This window comes from Lycorma delicatula, chromosome 7 (genome assembly GCF_047948215.1).
Source record: "Lycorma delicatula isolate Av1 chromosome 7, ASM4794821v1, whole genome shotgun sequence".
Taxonomy (NCBI): domain Eukaryota; kingdom Metazoa; phylum Arthropoda; class Insecta; order Hemiptera; family Fulgoridae; genus Lycorma; species Lycorma delicatula.
This window is the reverse complement of record NC_134461.1, coordinates 4653906-4674140: the sequence shown is the minus strand read 5'-3', so window position 1 is coordinate 4674140 and position 20235 is coordinate 4653906. Positions and strand designations below refer to the sequence as shown.

At 35.0% G+C, this 20235-nt stretch overlaps 1 protein-coding gene across 3 annotated transcripts in view; it reads right to left on the bottom strand.

Moving 5' to 3' along the window:
- LOC142327741 (rho guanine nucleotide exchange factor 17) overlaps window positions 1-20235 on the bottom strand; it is a 247187-nt gene that overhangs the window by 192522 nt on the left and 34430 nt on the right. For all 3 annotated transcript variants that reach the window (XM_075371042.1, XM_075371043.1, XM_075371041.1), the window contains exon 2: window positions 9608-9874. In XM_075371042.1, the coding sequence (XP_075227157.1) occupies window positions 9608-9702 (95 nt within the window). In that variant the 5' untranslated portion in view covers window positions 9703-9874. The remainder of the gene's footprint in view (window positions 1-9607; window positions 9875-20235) is intronic.

Below are 20235 nucleotides of genomic sequence, written 5' to 3'. Positions count from 1 at the left end.
CTCGTGTACGTATAAGCCGGTCTCGAAATAAAACTAACATATCGGCAGAAAGCTAAGATTATATTATTATTATTATGTCGTCATACGATCAAACCTAAATCGTAGTAACCTAATTATTAAGAGTGACCTTAATCTTCAGAAGTGAAATACTTATGCATCATTCGTCGAGCGGCACGTAAAATAGAATCACGTCGACTATTTTTGCCCTAAATTGAAACACCTTTTCTAATTTTATAAAATCATCGATATGCGATTAATTAATTATTTTATTAATTACGATATGCGCAATCTTTACGTTAGTACGGGGAGTTCTGTGCGGGAGACATCCTCGATACACGTATTAATAAATTTTCTATCGTTAAGAAGCGCTCGATAAAAGCCGCTTTACGCAAGCTACGATTACATCTGAATTAATTTTAAGACGACTCTTCGGTAAAACGTAGTTATTCGTACTATTAAAAATAATGGCAAATTCCTGTTTCGTCCCGACTCGCACGAACCGGGTCTCTCTTCGATACGAAACTTTGAAATCGTTTATAACTACTGTCGATGTCAAATGACGTATGTATTCTCTAAAATAATTAATCGATTACCTGATGAATTACAAAATATACTATCGACAAAAATAATCGTTAAAGTATCCCGACGGATTAAAATCGATTTCTGTTTTAACGCTATTAATTAACTTAAAACTCAACATTTAGTTTAATTAATTTTACGTACCCGCACTATTAACCGCAATATAGAATCGTTTATCGGTAAATTAGACTTTCAATGTAACTTGCGAATTTCAACACGAAATGTTCCTAGAGCGTTCTTGCGAATGTTCCCAGAGCGATTACCGTTAGCCGTCAAGCCGAAGCTTCTGCTAATAATGCCGCACACGTATTGTCTTATCCGTATGTTTTCGTTGTATTTTATTCTAAAAATTTGTCGCGACGTAAATATATTTTGCAATCGAATTTTTAATTTTAATATTTTTCTGTAAAAATATACGTCAAAGACCGACTCTCTCTTTTTCTTTAATCTTTTTCTTTCTTTTTCGCAATCGAACTACCTTTCATTACCGTAAAGCAAATTATTTTCGACGCGTGCTGATAATTAAAAACATCTGTTTCTCATTGTTGTCACCCGTCGCTAGATCGTACGTTATTAATCCTGTATTAAGTACGGCTGAAATTTAGGTGTTTTTCTAACAAAGTGGTTTTTAGAAAGCGGTTTCTGAGGTGTTATCGGTAGACTGAAAACATAAAGAGTTCAAAGACTTCGATCAATAAAATTTGGAACGACGGTAACAACCGTAGGAATCGGCGACGAGTTTGAAGCTAATGGAACAGCGATAAACGTAAACAAGTGGTTCCGGGGGAAGAAAATCCTCTACCGGTAATGAAAGTACCTCTTTAGTAACGCAAACCTTTACACGATCCCCGAAGAAATGTCAGACGTTGTTTTCGTGAGATCGCTGTTTAAAAAAGACAGTGTATTCGTATAATTTTACGAGCTAATAATCTCACACCGTATATCCCGATACCGCTAGCAGTATAATATATAATGTATAATGATGCAGATAGGCGAATACAGTTTTTTGAACAAACGAAGGGCTTGAAGATTTGTTCGGTCGGATGAAGTCACTTTTAAGCATAATGTAGAGATTAACAGGCATAACCTTTTTTTTTATTAGAGTAACTCAAATCCAGACCTGACTGAACAGAAACCCGTTAATTTATCTTGTAGAGCGATTGCCGGAACGGTCTTCTTTGAGCGGACTGTCACCGGCATCTCTTACTTACAAATGCTACAAAACAACATAATCTTCATGTTGATAAAGAGGCGTACTAATTTTAACAAGATGGAGCTTTACTGCTCCACTAAAGCGCGGTGGATACGGCGAAGAGGAAGTGAAGTGTTCCCGGCACCGATCCCTATATTTACCACCCGCGAATTTCTACCTTTGGGTTGTCTTAAAAGTGATTGTGTACGCTACAAAATCGAGGACAGCAAATCGAAAACTCATTTAACACGATAGCTTTACCTGCAGAACAGTTAGCTTGTACTAAAACGTTGTCATAGGTGTATTGAAATTAACGGTGATCGTTTTGAATATTTATAATTTTAAGTTAAAGAACAACAAACTCATCATGTAACTAACAGTTTTCTTTAATAAAATATAACTGTTCGAACTATATATATGTATATTTACTGAGACACTACAAAGGTATATATATACACAAATAAATAATACAAACCACTGAATGTGAAAATAGGAGGAGAAAAGATTATGGAGGTAGAAGAATTTTGTTATTTGGGAAGTAGAATTACTAAAGATGGACGAAGCAGGAGCCTTCAGTAAGAAATATAATTTGTTCACATCAAAAATTAATTTAAATGTCAGGAAAAGATTTTTGAAAATATATGTTTGGAGTGTCGCTTTATATGGAAGTGAAACTTGGACGATCGTGGTATCTGAGAAGAAAATATTAGAAGCTTTAGAAATGCGGTGCTATAGGAGAATGTTAAAAATCAGACGGGTGGATAAAGTGACAAATGAAGAGGTATTGCGGCAAATAGATGAAGAAAGAAGCGTTTGGAAAAATATAGTTAAAAGAAGAGACAGACTTATAGGCCACATACTAAGGCATCCTGGAATAGTCGCTTTAATATTGGAAGGACAGGTAGAAGGGAAAAATTGTGTAGGCAGGCCACGTTTGGAATATGTAAAACAAATTGTTAGGGATGTAGGATGTAGAGGGTATACCGAAATGAAACGACTAGCACTAGATAGGGAATCTTGGAGAGCTGCATCAAACCAGTCAAATGACTGAAGACAAAAAAAAAATAATATAAATAATAAAATTAAATAATAAATTATTAAATGCACCGATTCATCGACCGATAATCACCTTATGATTCGGATTTATCACGATTAAACTTTTTTTATAAATTACAAATCTCTTTGTAATAAACACAGATAATTTTAAGTTCAGCGTAAGTAAATCGAATGAATAATTTTAGAAAGAAGGTGAATACAAAGAAGGCCTAAACTAATAAGCTATAACGGATGTGAAAAAACTTTCGATAGTTGATATTTTACGCCGTCTATAAGACAACGTAAATGTTTAAAATTAAAAAAAAAATTCCATTTAAATATAGGGAAAGAGGAATTATTCAAAATCTTTAAATAACAGTAAATAAACCAGAGATGCTAAGATTCTCTTCATCGTACCGTTCAGTCACTATAAAAAATTATGCTACGCGGGTTTGTTTATTTGTTTGTCGTATGTGCTCGCATTTTGATTTTACCTGCTCAATAGCAGGTAAAACCAAAAACATTGGTTCGCTCTGCGCCATTGGCGCAGAGCAAACCAATGGTGGTGCGCTGGGCGGCTGCACACGGCTCACTCAACGACTCTCTCCCGCTAGAGCAGTTGGTTGTCAATTAATTTACAGACTATTTAATTTAATTTCTAAGCGTAGATTATTTTAATTTACATATTATATTTTTATTTTTAATTACATATTATTATTTATTTAATTTTATTAATAAAAGAAAGGGATTTAGTTAATATTTAGCAGTAAAATATAGTATTTTTTATTTAGCAGGAGGAGTCATTTGTGCGCAGCTACCCGGCGCATCAAGCGGTCCGCTCTGAGCCAATGGCAGCGGATGGACTGGGAACTAACACAACCTCACACGAACACACATAAGACTAAACGAACATGACGGCGTCCCTAAGGCAACTCCCTGTTATCAATACGGCTAGCTATAAACATTATATTTCTATTAAAAACCATTAAATTCTACATCTACTCGCTTCTTAAGCCTATTTTAAATATAAAAACACCAAAATGTTCGGAAAAATATTCTAACAATCCTTTTTTACAATTTTTCTGTAAAATATTTAATATTATTACAAACATGAGGATTCGAACCGCATCATGGATCCAGGTGGCAAAGCCGCCGACGGTCCGGTGAGCGAAGCGAGTCTGACCGGCTAATATTTCACTAAAACGCAAAAATACGTAAAGGTATACCGAAAGGCGTGGATTTATTGCTGGGCCAGAAACCTTGTACGAAAATAGATACAAATTAAAGAAAGGTAAATGAAACACGATTAAAAAAGAATATAATCAGGAAAGTAATTGTTAAAGATAGAGGAACATAAAGTATGAGAGATTATAAATTTTTGCGTATAGATTAAACAAAGCACAAAGAATGGAATAACTAATGGAAGAAAAAGCAGTTCGGCATAGGCGAAGAAGAACTTTGAGGCAATAGTAATCGGCCGATGTCAAATATATACATAGTGCGATTCCAAATGAAATAGACAAATTTGATGCTTTAAAACAGTGTAAATTTGAAGTATAAAGACAGTAACCGATATGATTTTACAGGGAATAATTTTAATCCGTTACCATTGCTGTTATTGCGTCGCATAACCGGTCTGGCAAGATGATCACTATTTCTGAGAAGAAGCTTTTTGAGCGCTTGAATTACCCAAAATGAACTCGGTTAATATCATGCAGCGAATTTTCGTAATAAAGTAAGCGAAAAACCACCGAAAAAACGGTCTGTCAACGATTGCAAAAAGCAATTACAAAACACAGGGTATTTTTGTTAAAAGAAAAGGTCTGAAGACCTCCTGGGACAGAAGAGCAAATCGATGGTGTTCCTGAAGTGTATCGTCGTAGTTAGGTAGAAGAAATAGACGGGGCGAATTTAGAATAACATATCCAGCAGCAGACCGTGTGGAAACTGTTTGAGCGGAGCGGTGCTCTGGATGTAACAACGGTCTGGATGTAAATTTCGAACGGTTGCCCATCTCTCGCTTACGGAAAAGGCTTCAGAGTCTCGCGATGGAAGCATGGCAGCGTGAACGGTACATTATGACTAAGGGAAGGTCTTTGTTTAATTTTATACAAGACTTGGGGGGTTGGTACGCTTCAAGATCATTTTTAAGGGCAAAGGGGGGGGGGGAGCAAGTGTTCACCAACCACGTAAATTTTAAACAATATGTGTTCAGGTTCCGCTTGACAGCTGATGAGCTGTGTGTCTGCGGGGAGGTTCAGTCGAATGTTCATAATATGTACAATTGCCCCGCTCTTGGGGGGCCAGAGCTCGGGCCTCCCCGGAAGTTAGAGGTCAAGGGAAAAATTGCCCACTCATAAGTTCCGAGTCAGTGTGGCAATGACTGTATATTCCACAGCCCTACTGTCGGACTGTGTGAGAGTTCCTTGATGATGTTGCACTCTTCAACCGGAATCAGTAGTTTGCTTAAGGGAGCACTCTAACCGCATTGCTGGAGGAAGCTACCCTGAATAGTCATCGTTCATCGATCTGTAGCTCCAAGCAGCTGTAATGGATGGACAGATACTTGCTGGCATTCATCACACAAGGCGCGGCAGCGAATTGCTGTCCTTATGCAATTAAATCGACGAGATATGAAAAGCTTTGCTAAAAAATTGCTGTTTAGCGACCGCATTAGGTAAGCATTGAATTGAATTGAAAAACGGCGTTACTGCGCGGTTTAAGTCGCTGGCGGTGAAATATTTTGAAGAAGGAATGAAGAAGCTAGTGAAACGCTACGGTTCGTGTGTTGAAGTTGAAGACAGTTACGAGGAAAAATATTAAATAAATGTCGTTTTTACGCGTAATAAAGTTTGTTCGTATTTTCAAGTTTTATTTTTATTTCAAAACGGACCTTCCTTAAAAAAAAACCCACGCCTCTTACTTAAAAGTAATTATAAGAACGCATTTTTGCCGTCTGAAGTTATACCGTGAATTGCATTCTCTTTCTAACTTTAAAATTCCGATAGCTCCGTTTTTTTTTCAAGTACCGTTGTCATATCGTGCAATTTTAAAATTTACGCGAATAGAAAGAAAAAATCTTTTCCGTACGTTAGAAAAAAAATTAATTTAAAGAAAATTCGTTCAAATTTAGATTTTTTTTAATCTTTTGTTTTAAAAAAAACATAAATGTTTTAAAAAAACATCTTTTGATTTAATAAAAATAGAAGGCATTTTCGTTAATTTTTAGAAAACGTTTTAAGAAAGTTCACCTGCGTAGCAAAGCGGTAGGGTCTTAGCCTTTTATCCGGAAGGTTTAAAGTTAGAATCCCAGTCGGGCTTTGCGTTTTTCAAACGCAACCAAAATGTATATTCCACGTTTAAGCTTAGAGCTAAGTCGATAAATCGACAGTAGCGTCCAAAGAACGAAATGAAATATTTATATCTCGGAAAAATCTTTGCAATCTTTATTAGAAATCGGTATTTGACGATTAAGAGGTCGCTACGACTGAAACTTATCCCTTTATTGTTACATATGAAAAAAATTAGGTCTGTTTATTCGATACGGCTGAATTACAACAAGGTAAGGTTACACGGTACAATAACACAGTACAATCGTACAGCGTAACGCAACGCTAATGTAAAATATGTTTTCGATCGGGCGCAATAGAAGAAAGAAATCCGGCTGCATTCCTAATAATTTGTGTCGTATAATAGCACGGGTAACGAGATGGAAACTATAGGAGCATAACGGGGAATTATGTATTAAGGTAAGTGAACATAATACACTAGAAATTACAGAATTTAATAAAAGGGAATAAAATTACAAAAGATTGAGATCGTCCGAGCAAGGAAAAAGAAGTCTGTTTCTAACACGGATCTAAGAATTAGAAAGAAATTCTTAATATTCGTATTTGTATGCACCGTAAAACATTGACAGCGCAAAGCACTGCCGAAAAGAAAATCAAAAGCAAACAATTAAATACGGTATTACGAGGATGCTAAAAATTAGGTAGGTAAACAAAATACGAATTGAAAACGTCTTAAGGCGAATAGAAGAGAGAGACGCGTATTAGTAACAGAATCCTTTGGAATTCTGTTACTAATACGCGGTCCGTGTTATAAGCCATCCATCAGGTACAATCGATTTGGCGATAGGTGGATTTATATAGTTTGTTCATTTTTATCGCGCCACTGTTATATTATCGCAAACAAGAAAAGCTACGATGAACTTTACGGGGAATTTTTCATAAATTTTTGATAGCATTCAAAATGCCCTATCGGCATCTTTAAATCTCCTCCGCATTTAACTCTACATCGGCCGACTTAATTTTTTAAAATGAAAACCCCCGATTTGTATAACAGTTTTCATGTAAAACGTAATTGCAACATATCATTATTCTTTAGCATTTCCCCTTCAACGCGACCGTGCAATAGCTATGCCGCATCTGTAGTTGTACCTTTTGAGAATACGTAACGTCACTGTATAACGCATTTTTGAAAAACTGAAACTTACCTACATTTTCAATGCGAATTTATTTTAATGAATTTTAAACGCGATAATATTTAAATTCATTCTTTTTTAATTTTATTATTATTACTTTTTCGATAAATATAATGTATTTTTCTTAAACTGTAATAAAATATTATTTGTTAACGTATATTTTTATCGTTGTCTAAAGCAGGCTTGTCCGACCCGCGGACTGGGAGCCGCATGTGGCCCGACAAATAATCATAAATTTACAAAATTTATGAAATCACGTTAAAAATACCTTTAATAATAATACTATAACGTGCTACTAATTTATAATCGATGAATTTTTTAATTTAACACGTTCTTTAGCGATGAGAGATTCATAAACTCATTAACAAATAATTATATTTATTCAAAATTACCATCCGTGCAAGTAGTTACTTCTCAACATAATAAATTCTGCGACAGCTCTCTTGCTTTCTAATTTTACCGCGCCTCTCTAAGTGCGCCACGGGTTCGCCGGTACGATTTTCGGTGTGCAGATGTAGACATGTGCGATTGTAGTCGGGTAAACCCGACGGAATCAAAATCAAAATTTGTGCCGCAACTTGTCGATGAGAACTGCCTGATGGATTGGGGATTTTCAGTCGACATGACCGCTCGTTAAAATAAGTTAAACGGGAAAACCCGCTGATCGTTACAGCGTTTAAAATTATAACGGTATTAGAAATAAACTGAAACTACGACTTTCTTAAATTAAGACAAACAATTTGACGATGCGTTTTGACACATCGACATCGGCTAAACACGGACTAGTGAACAAAAAAAATGCGCTCTTGCTTTCCGATTTCTTACGAGAATTTTAGAACAAATTTCAAGTTTTCCGGAAATATAATCGATCTTTTGGTATACTTGCGACTTCATTTTCAGTCGATGTAAACATATTATCGGCCGATTTTCAAACGGAATGTGTAAAGCTACAATAAAGAAAAATTTAATCTCGTCTCTTTACTGAAGTGAGAAAAGAAGATATACCTTCCCGGAGAAAAATATCTCTCGCTTCGTAATACGCCTTATTCCTGTTATCGCTATTTGAAAGCGCTTACATTTATGAGCGCTATTTTTCAAGAATGAAGCGCGCAAAGAATAAAACTAGGAACGCAATATCTGATAAGCACCTTGACAACTCGCTGAGAATTGAATCAACTTCCGCCGAAACAAATATCTAAGCGTTAATATTGCAAATACGATGTCAAATATCTCATTAATTTTACGTTGTTTTCTTGTATTTTACATTTTTAATAAACATTTCACGAATTAATGAAGTTTAAATTAAGTAAATCATGTTGACTATTTATTCTACGTTTTTCTTTTTGCTAATCGCCTATCATTAGTGTCAGTGTATTTTATGCGCGGCCCAAATCTACTCGTCTTCTTTCAATGCGACTCAGAGAAGCTAGAAGGTTGAACATCTCCGGTCTAAAGTAATAATATGTTTATTTCATTACATTAATAATTTATTTTTGTAAGTTGAAATAAAACATATTTATTTTGTTATGTTTTTCTCCATTTACTTACTTTAATAACCAGAAATTAGTGCAATATTTGGCACTAAAAACGTCAAGAGGAATGAGGACGTAACGAATAGGATTAAAGAAGAAAGAGTATTGATGCGGTAAGTACACAAACGAAAGGGAAACCGTTCAGGACATGTGATTAGAGGAAGCGGGATGAAGAAAAAAAGGGTCAGTAGAAGGAGAAACGAAGCGATGAAGAAGAAGGACGAGGTGAATATTGGAAACTACAAAGGGGCAAAGGAAATGGAGATGAATGGAACAGCAGTGACGTAAAGGGCCTGCCGCCAGGGACATCATCAGATAATGATGATGATGATGATGATGGTCAAAATCTCAACACTGCGGTTTTACATTCAATTTATATAGAGGCGCATTTTATTGACTGGAAATGAGGTGTGTAGCTCCAGAACGGTTGCATTTTGGGGAAAACGCCAAGACTTATACGTTATAACTGAAAATGTTAAAAAAATTGAGTGAGGGCTTCCAGTTCAAAAAATGAAGTGGGCTACCGTGGCGGAGATTTTGAGCATACCGATAAAGTGTTTTTATCGCATTAATAATCGAGAGGGAAAGTTAACCGCTTAACGTTCTTCGTAACTTTTTAGTTTAAGAAATCCCAACGGTTGCACACTTAAAGTGAACACGGTATAGAGAGGATAACAATATTTTTAGCTACAAAAATAACTAATAACACTATTGTAATAATGTAAATGACTATTGCAAATGTAAGCTTAAAAATTAAATTAAAATGCTACGACCGCTGTTACTAACCTGGGTGATGGTGGGGCAGCAGGTGTGCCAGAAGCAGGAGAAATCGGCGCGCTGTCGGTCGTCGTTCCAGCAGGTAATAACAAAGATTTTCTCATTATCCTCTTCCCGTTTCGGTATTAATATAATCATCGTCATCGTCAAAAAAGTAACTGTAATAGTAATTATCGCTCCTTCTACTATAATTTTTATCGTAGCGATCCTTATTTTCTGTTCCGATGTTTTCTTCTTCGACTACCATAATTTAATCGCTAAATACAGCACCGTTAACTGTAACAAAAGAAAATTAAACGTTAAAATAATTAATAATTAGAAGCACTATCCGGTGATACCCGGATTGTGTATCGTTGTCATTCCCGCGCATCCTTATAGAAGCGATAATAGCTATTTCTATGAGATACTTTACTCGACTTTCAATAATCGAAAAAGAGTTTTAAAAGTCCCGTACCGTAGACAAAATCTAATATTTCTTTTCTTTTTCTCTGGTTGCAGGTAATGATGTCGATACAGGAGAAACTTGTGGGAAAACATCCTGTTACGGGTCGGTGAAGGTTATTCGCAACTTGATATTAGCGGCGAGTTTAATCGACGTCATCAGGAATGCCAACCGGTATCGCAAAGTACTGCAGCAAGATTACTTGACAAGTTTAAGAGGACGGGTAATGTTGCGGATCGGATTTATTCCGATCGAAAAGGCCACGTACTAATGACACAGTAGAAGAAGCTGTGATCGCCAGAGTTTACGGCAGACCAAAGAAGTCAACGAACTGGCCTGAAACTGAACGTTCCACGATTCACCGTGAACGGTATCCTGAGAAAGGAAAAGTTTCACCCGTTCAACTTCCAGTCCTGCAATATTTATCGGACGGAAGATGATCCTGATTAATATTGAAACGGGTGGGCGATTTCCAAATAGAATTGACGGGAATGCGGACTTCCAGTCCTCTGTACCGTTTTCGGATGAGGCAGATTTTTTGTGAAAAGTGAAGTCAACAGACAAAATCTGTGCTACTGGTCACCAGAGAACACCCGTCGTACGATCATTCCGTACAACAGGGGTCTGATCGTGTAACGGTGGGGTGTGGCATCCAAAACGATCGTCCAGATGCCCGGATGTTTGGATTTGCCCCAAGGTTTTTGAAGAAAATGTTTCGGATGAAAAAACCGCAAACACTTAAGAGACTAAATACATTGGAGAGCGTGTGGAATGGTTCGTGCAAGATGAAACCGCACCACACTACGCGAGTGCTGAACAACACTGGCTGGGTGAAACATTTTGTGAACGACCGATTGGTCGCAGAGGACCGCTCGAATGGGCTGCAAGATCGTCAGATTTGAAACCGATGGGGATTTCATTCTGGAGGTATCTGAGATCAGAGTGTACAGCGGAAAGATTCGCGATAAGACTTACCTACGTACCAGGACGAAAAAAATCTGTATGGCCTCGTATTTCAGGTTGTCAAACAACCTGAAATTCCGGCTACAGACCTGTCTAGAATCCGATAGAGGATATATTGAACAAATACTGTGATTTCCCCTACGGTTGGAGATAAATTACACTCTGCGTAATTAATAAGGTGTAGAATGGCAGAACTTACCTGATAAATGATTCGATCTCGGATTGGAGAAAGCCATTAGCAAAAACCCTAATTGTCGAAACTGTAAGCACAAAAGCGTAAGGACAAAGGGAAGGAATATTCATCGATGGAGAAACAATTCTACATGTAGGAAACCGCGATTCAATAAAATACCCGAAGAAATACATTAGGCCTCGTACGGGTGATGAGTATAATCCCTCAGAAAATGTGAGTATTTTTATCCAGGATAGGAACAACAATGACCGACTAAAATTTATACAAACCGGTTTTCTTTCGGATTCCGAACAGCTCCGTAAGGCAAACTATTGTTTTAGAATCTTAAGGACGAAAATAATTTCGACTGTACTGCTGTTCTGCCAAATTCCAATCGGAGGTTCGATTGACCGAAGCAAAATTTCGGGAGCAATTTATGGAATACTAATATCTAAAATTGAATTATATAAAGGATGAAATACTCTTTATAAAATTCAACAGGTGTCTCTCTAAAAAAAAATACGGTAAAGTTAAACTTCTTTTATGTTCTACAGGTGAAAAAACAAGTACATATAAACGCGGATCCGTTAAAGTTTCGTTCTCAAGTTTCTCCCGGAATTTTTTTTAAGGGTAAATCAAGACGTAATGATATTGTTGTAATTTAATTTAAGGGGTAAATTTGATCGTTTCAACTGTTTCTGACCTGAAAAATCGGATAATCCGCGCCCCAGAACTATATTCCTAATACGGTTTGTCACAATTAATGTAAAACACAAAAAACATTACGGGGGAAAAATAACCAATTGTGCATGAACACAGAACTGAAGCAATGATTTTCAAATTTGGATTCGTTCTTGATATTCACGATGCGCAGCTAGCGTATTTTCATTACAAACCCCTGAACAAAAGTTATATCTGCGTATTCTTCGATTAAAACTGAAAAGTCATCTTTATTAGGTTATACTTAAGCAAATTAAGGGGTAAATTTGATGATCTTTATGGTTTGAGTTGAAAAATTGAAGAAAAAAGGTCCTGCAACTGATCTGTTATAATTTTTAAGAAAATATTTGTAAAACAAAATCGATGTCGGAAAACACAATTTTTTTGTTACTAGTAATACAGAAGTACAATACTTCATTAAATTGCTAATAAAAAAATAATATTTTGTAAAAAATTTGTAGAGAATTTAATTCTAAGAAAATCTATATAAGTAACATCGACTGAACACGAAGAAAAGCTCACATTTCAACTTCATTTCGACTGAACGTTTAAGAAATTTAACTTTTATTAAAAAATAAAACGAACCGAAACACGGTAGAAAAATATTGTATAATAATTTCAAATCGAAGAAAGAACCGTTTCAATCTTGAAAAATATTTAGAAACAAAAGCGATTATCGAAAAATATTAAAAGAAAACTTAAGTAAAACGAAACCTTAATCGAATTATCATTTAATTTTATTGAATTTTGTTTAAAAAAAGTAACTCATTTTTTAAAAATAGTTTAGAAAAAACAAGCTCAGAATTTTTTTTACTTCGTAAGTCGGTGGCCGATCAACAACTGACATTCACGTATCGCATTTGTAACTCGCGTACACTTTATGGCAACTGCAAAAAAAAAAATACAAAAAACACACAAGACTAGTGCACGGTTAGTTATTTTATGCAGCGAACACAGAATAGAGATTACTTTCTTCAAAAGGAAACAAGTACTTAACAAATTTAACACATACACGAACTTATACGCCAGACGTAATAACGTGCTATCGTAGACATCTTGTTGTAGATAGAAGGAAGAAATCGCGGGCGCAGGCACGCGCGCGCGCGAGTGTAGGAAACTCAATTGTCTTTGGGATGAACTTTAAATGGGGTCGCAATTTGTACGCTGCATCTCGCCTACTGTCAACGTACTCTATAATATTAGAATTCTTCGCGGTCTCTTAATTTTTTCATTTAAGTTTAATCCTTACTATTATAAAATACGTTGATATTTTTTTTACTGCCCTTCTCTTTTTTATCTTCATAATTGTATAACCCGGACTTAGAAAAGGCTTTATTGCGGTCCGTTTACGTATTTTAATATATAATTTAATCGTTTAAAAGATATTCCTGTCGATTAATTTAAAATTGAATTATTTTAATTTATTTTTTCACAAAAAAAAACGTATGTTAATAAGTTATTTAAAACTAATTAAAATAGACGTAAATCTATTGTATCCTTCGTTAACGTATATTAAGATATTTATTAATATCTATTTATTATCTATAGAATTATCTATTAATTATTCTATTATCTATTTAATATCTATTTATTTATTTATAGATATCTATTAAGATATATTTCTATTTAAGCGGGAAAAATTACCGTTGTATATTAATTCTACGTAACCGCTATATATTTTTCATATTTTATTTAATTTATTTACTACATCTTTATTTACTTAAATACATTAACGGATAAAAAATAATAACATTTTGAACATCATAATCGTCGCGTAGAAAGACTGATTACACAAGCCTGCAAAATTTGGGTTGTGGAATGTTTTTTATCTTTCTATAATTGATTGCTGTATATATTTTAGTGCTTGATTGAAAAATACCCTTCATTTTTTCCATCGCGTCAGGATTTTTTGCAAATCCTGACAGGTATTTAACAGGTATTTGTCGGTGGAAACTTTCCGTTTTCAAAATGGCTTCAAGAGGCTGCAAAAATTCTGCAGATTCTTTTTATTACATTTGCGGTGAGTTAATGGTGGAAAGGTAAAAAAGAAATATAACAAGTTTCGTTCGACAAGTGTACCTCACGTATTTCAGAGTGAAAATAGGAGATCAAGACAAAACTTGAGCACCCCGTTACGTTCGCTATACATGTGTTGAAGGACTTAGACGTCAAAGGCTGAATAACAAGCGTTCAGATTTGGAGTTCCAAGGGTGTGGCGAGAGCCAAGAAATCACACCGATGATGTTGCTTTTGTTCGACTGGCGTTCACGGTTTCAATTTGAAGAATAAAAAAAGAATCGTCTATCCAAATATTTCATCCGCTTTACGCCGATTCCTCACGATCCAGACGTATCAGTGCCGATTTAACCAGAAAATTTACCCGAAATAGACGGTTACACAAGTGATTTAAACGAAGATAACATCGAGGAGTACGAACCCGGAATTAGTCGTGCGACAGAGTTTTATTCACGGTCTGAACTGAACGATTTGGTTCAAGACTTACATCTGACCAAAGGAAATTCATAATCGCTTGGTTCGAGGCTTAAAGATAAGAACCGGCTAGCAGCTGGCGCTTCATTTTCCCGGTTCAGGTACAGAAAAAATAATTTTCTCCCATACTTTTCGGAAGAATGAGAGTTGGCCTTTTGCGCTGATGATGTACGTGGACGTTTGACCCGATTTAACATTACGTACGAAAGTTTTGATCGGAGACTGTTCATTAATTCGTTCAAAACAGGCCTCAAAGTCGTTCTTATTCACAACGGGAATACGTATCCGTCAATATCCGTCGGATATACTGTCCATTTAAAAGATGGTTACGATAATTTGGAATTCGTTCTCGATAAAATTAAATTCGATATCAGTACCTGTGGCGATCTCAAAATAATATTCATGCTCCTAGGACAGCAAAGCGAATGCAAAAAGTTTCCTTGTTATTTGTGTGAATGGGATAGCAGAGACGGAGAAAGTCATCGGATAAGGAACGATCGGCCAAAAAGAGCTTCATTAGAACCTGGAACCAAAAACATTGTTCGAAAAGCTCTCATTAATCTGCATAAAGTTCTCCTTCCGTTTCTGCATATCAAGTTAGGCTTAATGAAGCGATTTCTTAAAGCCTTTCCCAAAGAAGGTAAATATTTTAAATACATCTGTGACAAATTTCCAGTCTTATCAATAGCCAAACTAAAAGATTGTGTCTTTACCGGTCCGGATATTAGAAAACTTCTCAAAGATGATAATTTTGAGAAACAAATCGAAGTTGCAGAAAAAGAAGCCCGAGAAGCCTTTAAAGACGTGTAACCAAATTTCTGAGCGATAAGAACGATCCGAACTCCAAATCAATAGTCGAGAACATGCTACGGGGTTCCGCGAGCTTAAAAGGTTCACTTCCGAAATTCATATGTGGACTATTTTCCTGAAAATCTGGGTGCCGTTAGCGAAGGGACGGGTGAGAGATTTCATCAGGACATGAAAGAACCGGAAAGAAGGTATCAAGGAAACGGACTGCTACGATGTCGACTATTGACTGGATGCTACACCGAGATGAACCCTGTAGAGAACGCAGAAGGAAAAGCGGGAAGCAGAGTATAAGCCGTCCAATGAAACTTCGATACGTGGAATAAGATTGTAATTATTGCAGGTGTGTAAAGAGGGGCAGTGGTTTTTAAAGGCATGCCGTACTTCATGAAAATTAATTAATTAAAAAATGTACTATAACAGAAATTACTCTTATTTTGTGGCGATTTTCATTCAAAATTAAGGAATCAATGAACCCCCCCCCCCACCCCGCACAGCTCTTCAGATCTCTCAACTGTTTAGCTATAAGAATGCATAGTAAGCCAAAAAAGTGAATATATTATAATAATTTATTACAAAAAATACCTTTTATATCTATTTTATTGTATCACTTTTCCCGATTTTCAACTTTATACAAATTTTGAAATTTGCAAAAATTCCTGACGTGATGGAAAAAATGAAGTTTCTTTGGATTCAACGCTAAAAAATATATAAGAATCGATTAAAAAAATTAAAAAGTATGACCGTCGCAGGCGTGTGTATTGTTCTTATTGTTTGATTTTTAAATTGTATGTTTTTATAAATTTAACTATTCGTTTTTTTTGCAGTCGTTTCTGCTAAGAATATCAATTAATTTTTGATTCGATCTCGTATAAAGTTTTTAAACGTATTTCATTACTTTTTTTATCTTGAAATAAAAGATTTAATTTCTTAATTAGAGAGCGGGAGCAGAGTGCCGTACTCCCGCTCTCGGCACAATTTATCTTTTGAGAGCAATTATGATTGTAGTTTATGTATTTTTTCGACTACTTTATTTAATTTTATAAACTATAATGTCATTTTTTTATTAGAAACAAAAAATAAATAAAAATAATAAAGGATAGAGATTGAACTCGGATAAAAATCTTGCATATCCTTATCGGAGTAATTTGAAAGACAGAGTACATAATCGCTGGATTCAATTTTAGTTAACTGAATAAATAAGAAGAAATGAGAATTAGCAGAAGGTTCACAGCGTAAATATTTAGATGCGTTCCGGTTACATTTTTAAATGTAGCCATTATGTCAGGATATTTATTACAGACGTAAATATTTCTCAATTCTATATCTACGAACCGAACGGCTGCCGATAAAGATAATATGTATATCTGTAAGAATAATGTCGGTCACACGTTTTGAAAATATTTTATTCAGCGAAAATAAACATAATGATGTATTACTCATGATGCTGCATTTCGTGTATGCAAAGCGGTCAAATAATCTGTTAACTTACTTAAAAATGGAACTCCGTCAACCTATAAATATGTGTCTGTGAACTACTGTACAACGCGTTTGTGAAGTGTGTGTGTGTGTGTACGTAGATATTAAAATAGCAAATCGTATTTATTTTTGTTTTATGCCGTATTCTATATTTTATTTTAAAAAGGCGGCTCAAGTATGTCGGTTGTAGTTCAACATATGTCCACCGTGCAGCGGCACCGGTATCAATGACTTACTAAAGTATTCATAAAGCGAATAAATGTATTTGTTTATTTATTATCATTCATTGTTTTTAATTTTACCTAATTTTTTGGGTTAGCGACCGATGAAAGCTGTCGTCAGTACGAGTAATTAATAATTTATATCGATAATTTTTTTTTTGTTAATTTTTTTTCAATTTAATTTTTTTCCAACAGTAATCAATTATCAAACGTTTGCTTGGCGATCCTGGCTGAATCTGTTTATTATTTCTTTTTTCACTACTTTTTCCTCTAAACCGCGGTACTGATATTTTATGAATAAATTATAGTCGGACGGTAGCCGAAGAGTTTGAATACTAATAATTCGCCTCATAACCGCATCAAAAAAACGGGTATTATTTTTTTTGTTTAGTCGTTTAATTTTCAAATTATTCATTTGTTAATGAGAAATTATAGAAAAAATGATCAATTTAATAAAACCACAACAAACTCTAAAAAGCTACTGTGGAAAAAAATAAATTTATACTGAGCACCGAAGCATATAATCGTAATTCAGAGTTTAAAGATTTTAATATGAGAAAAAAGATAAAAATAAAATACACTTTCAAACCTAAAACTGCAGCGAACGATTTAAAAGTTTTAAAAGAGATCAAATTAAAAATTAATTTATATTCGTACAGAAAACAACAAGTACAAAGAATAAATAATTAGTTAACAAAATATCAATTTAAAAATTGAATAAATATTACGAGGAGCGGCTGAAATGTAACGCACATCGGAACGTAACGGAGAAACAAAATGCCGCACAAAGCGACAGGTGCTGTCTTGAAGTTTCGTTTCTGTAGTGCTAATATTCCAAAACTCGTTGACCGATGTCGCTCACTTTCTGTCGGTGGTCAGTGTTATGGACTCGAGTACGCCTGCTATCGATATATATATATATATATATATATATATATATATATATATACTATTATTACATGCGTATTTTGTCATTATTGGCTGTAAAACACGTACCATCGGTTTATATTTCGTCAGCTGTTTTTTTTATACAGACTAAAATTAATTTTATATATGTATAAACACGCCTATTCTGCGCAATGTTGATACAGACTACTAATGCTTGTAGTAATATAATAGTTTAGGCGAGGTCGACGACAACACTTTTTAACACTTGTTCTGTTTTATCGTATCTTAGGTGTAAGGTATTTAAATTTTATATTTAATAAAAACGAATAGTAAAGAGCGAAGTTTTGTTATCGTCTTTAATGTTTTAAGAACGCGTAATTTAAAGGGTAGAATTATTCAGTAGTATACCCCCGTTCGGTATATCTTTTCTATCGCTCGATATTCGTGTAATATAATTACACGTAAATAAACGCATATATAGAACTACTTTTATAAATAAATGCGAGTAAAGGTATACGATTGATTTTTTACTTTGCACTTTAACGATTATTTTTATGACTGTAATGTTTATAAAATAACTTAAACCAACGACATCGCTCTATTATTCGGTCGACGCGGTGAAAAGCTAACCCGTCTGTCGGGCGAAAACGAAACGAAGTCGACGGGCTGGGCGCGTGCCGATACCAGAACTTATATACGGTTCGGTGAACAAGGAAACAAAACACCGTTTCGCTCTTCGATAAACCTAACACGGAACTCTTGTTATTTTTTAAAACGGCCGCTATGTCATTTGCGACCGGCGTCAGGTTGTCGACAATCAAACAATCAGTAGATTACGGGCTTCAGCTTACGTACAATCAGCGTTAACCTAAAAAAAACACCTAATACACATCGACTAACAAAAATATCGGATGGCCTTTTTTTTTTAAAAAAATGCGTTCTGATAAAAAAATCAAGCGTATAATTCGGGCCCTTAGATACCGCTGGCACCCCTATTCAATTAAAAGAAATTTAATAATCCGTTGTTCAGACTTTTTTAAAAATTATTTTTACGTTTAAAGACATGAAAAAATCACAACGGCTGCAAAAACTTCAATACTTTTATCCGTCTAGGCGTCTAAGCTATCATACGATTTTTAATTTATAAGAATTTAAACGTTATAATAATCGAATAGTTGTTTTTTTACAAAGTTTGTTTTGGCTTCAAGAAAAATTAAATAAAATGTCGTAGATTTCGGTCGTCGTATACCTACAGCCCCCCTAGGCTTATCCGCCTAATCTTCTTGTCTCGTTTACTCCTTTTATTTCTTGACGCACCGCTAACCGAAGATGCGATAATGCGCTAGCAGGGTAGCTTACCGGTCTTTAATATAATTATTATAAGCTAAACTTATGCGATTAAAAGGGAACGTTTGATATTAAAAAATCAACAGAAGTGGCATTAACAAATCGACTTCGTCGATAAATAGATTTGCGTAGGATACAAAAATCGGTACTAGATGAACTAGAACTAATATGTATTTTAAAACATAATTTTTCCTTGACGCCCTTAATATTTGATTTTTCTATCGGCGTTATATTTATTAATTTACTTTTCGATTAGAAGAATATTTGGGCTTTTTGAAACGGTTAAATTTGTTCTCGAAATTTTAAAAGTAATAAAATTAACGTTTCGCATAGATTTGACGGACGAATGCTCAAAACAAAACATCTGAAATATGAAAAATGTTCTCGATCGGTAGTCGTCTGTTAAATGCCGTTTTACGAGTAACGACTGTTTCTGAATTTCAAACGTTCGTTAATTTGAAAGAACAAATTTTTCTGTTTTTAGTTGCGATTATGCAAAAAAAAAAGATCTCATCTCCTTATTCATCCGACGCTTAGGAACCCCTAAGCACCCTTAATTAGAAAAAAAACTTAAATATTACGATAACGGTACCTTATTTTCAGAAAAAGCTTTAAATTTTTAACGATAATTAAAAGTCGGTTAAAGAATATCGAGCGAATGAAACGAGGTCTGTTTAACCCTAGTTTTTTCTCGTACGAATCGTTCAGCTATTTGAGATGCGATTACGATAAAACATTTTTTTTAATTTTATGAATTTTTCAGTTTGTTCCTTTTTGCTTTCGGGCGAAATGACGTCGCGTAAGGAGTTCAGGTAAAATTTTCTGTTTTTATATTTTTTAAACCGACACGATTTAAGATATTTCTTTAAACCGACACGCGGTTTCGCCTCCACTCCTGACATCGCCACGACGTTTTCGATCCGAATCTGCGATAGTGCAGAACGATCGATCGATACGGGAAATTTTGAAATTTGTGACGGAAGCCCCGGAGAGTTCAGGACTAGAATATAGAAAAATTATAAAAGCCGCCACACGCCGTCTTACCGTTTAGTTATCACAGGTACTTGGAGCGGAACGTACCGTGCGTTTGGTATGAAAGTTTTTATAA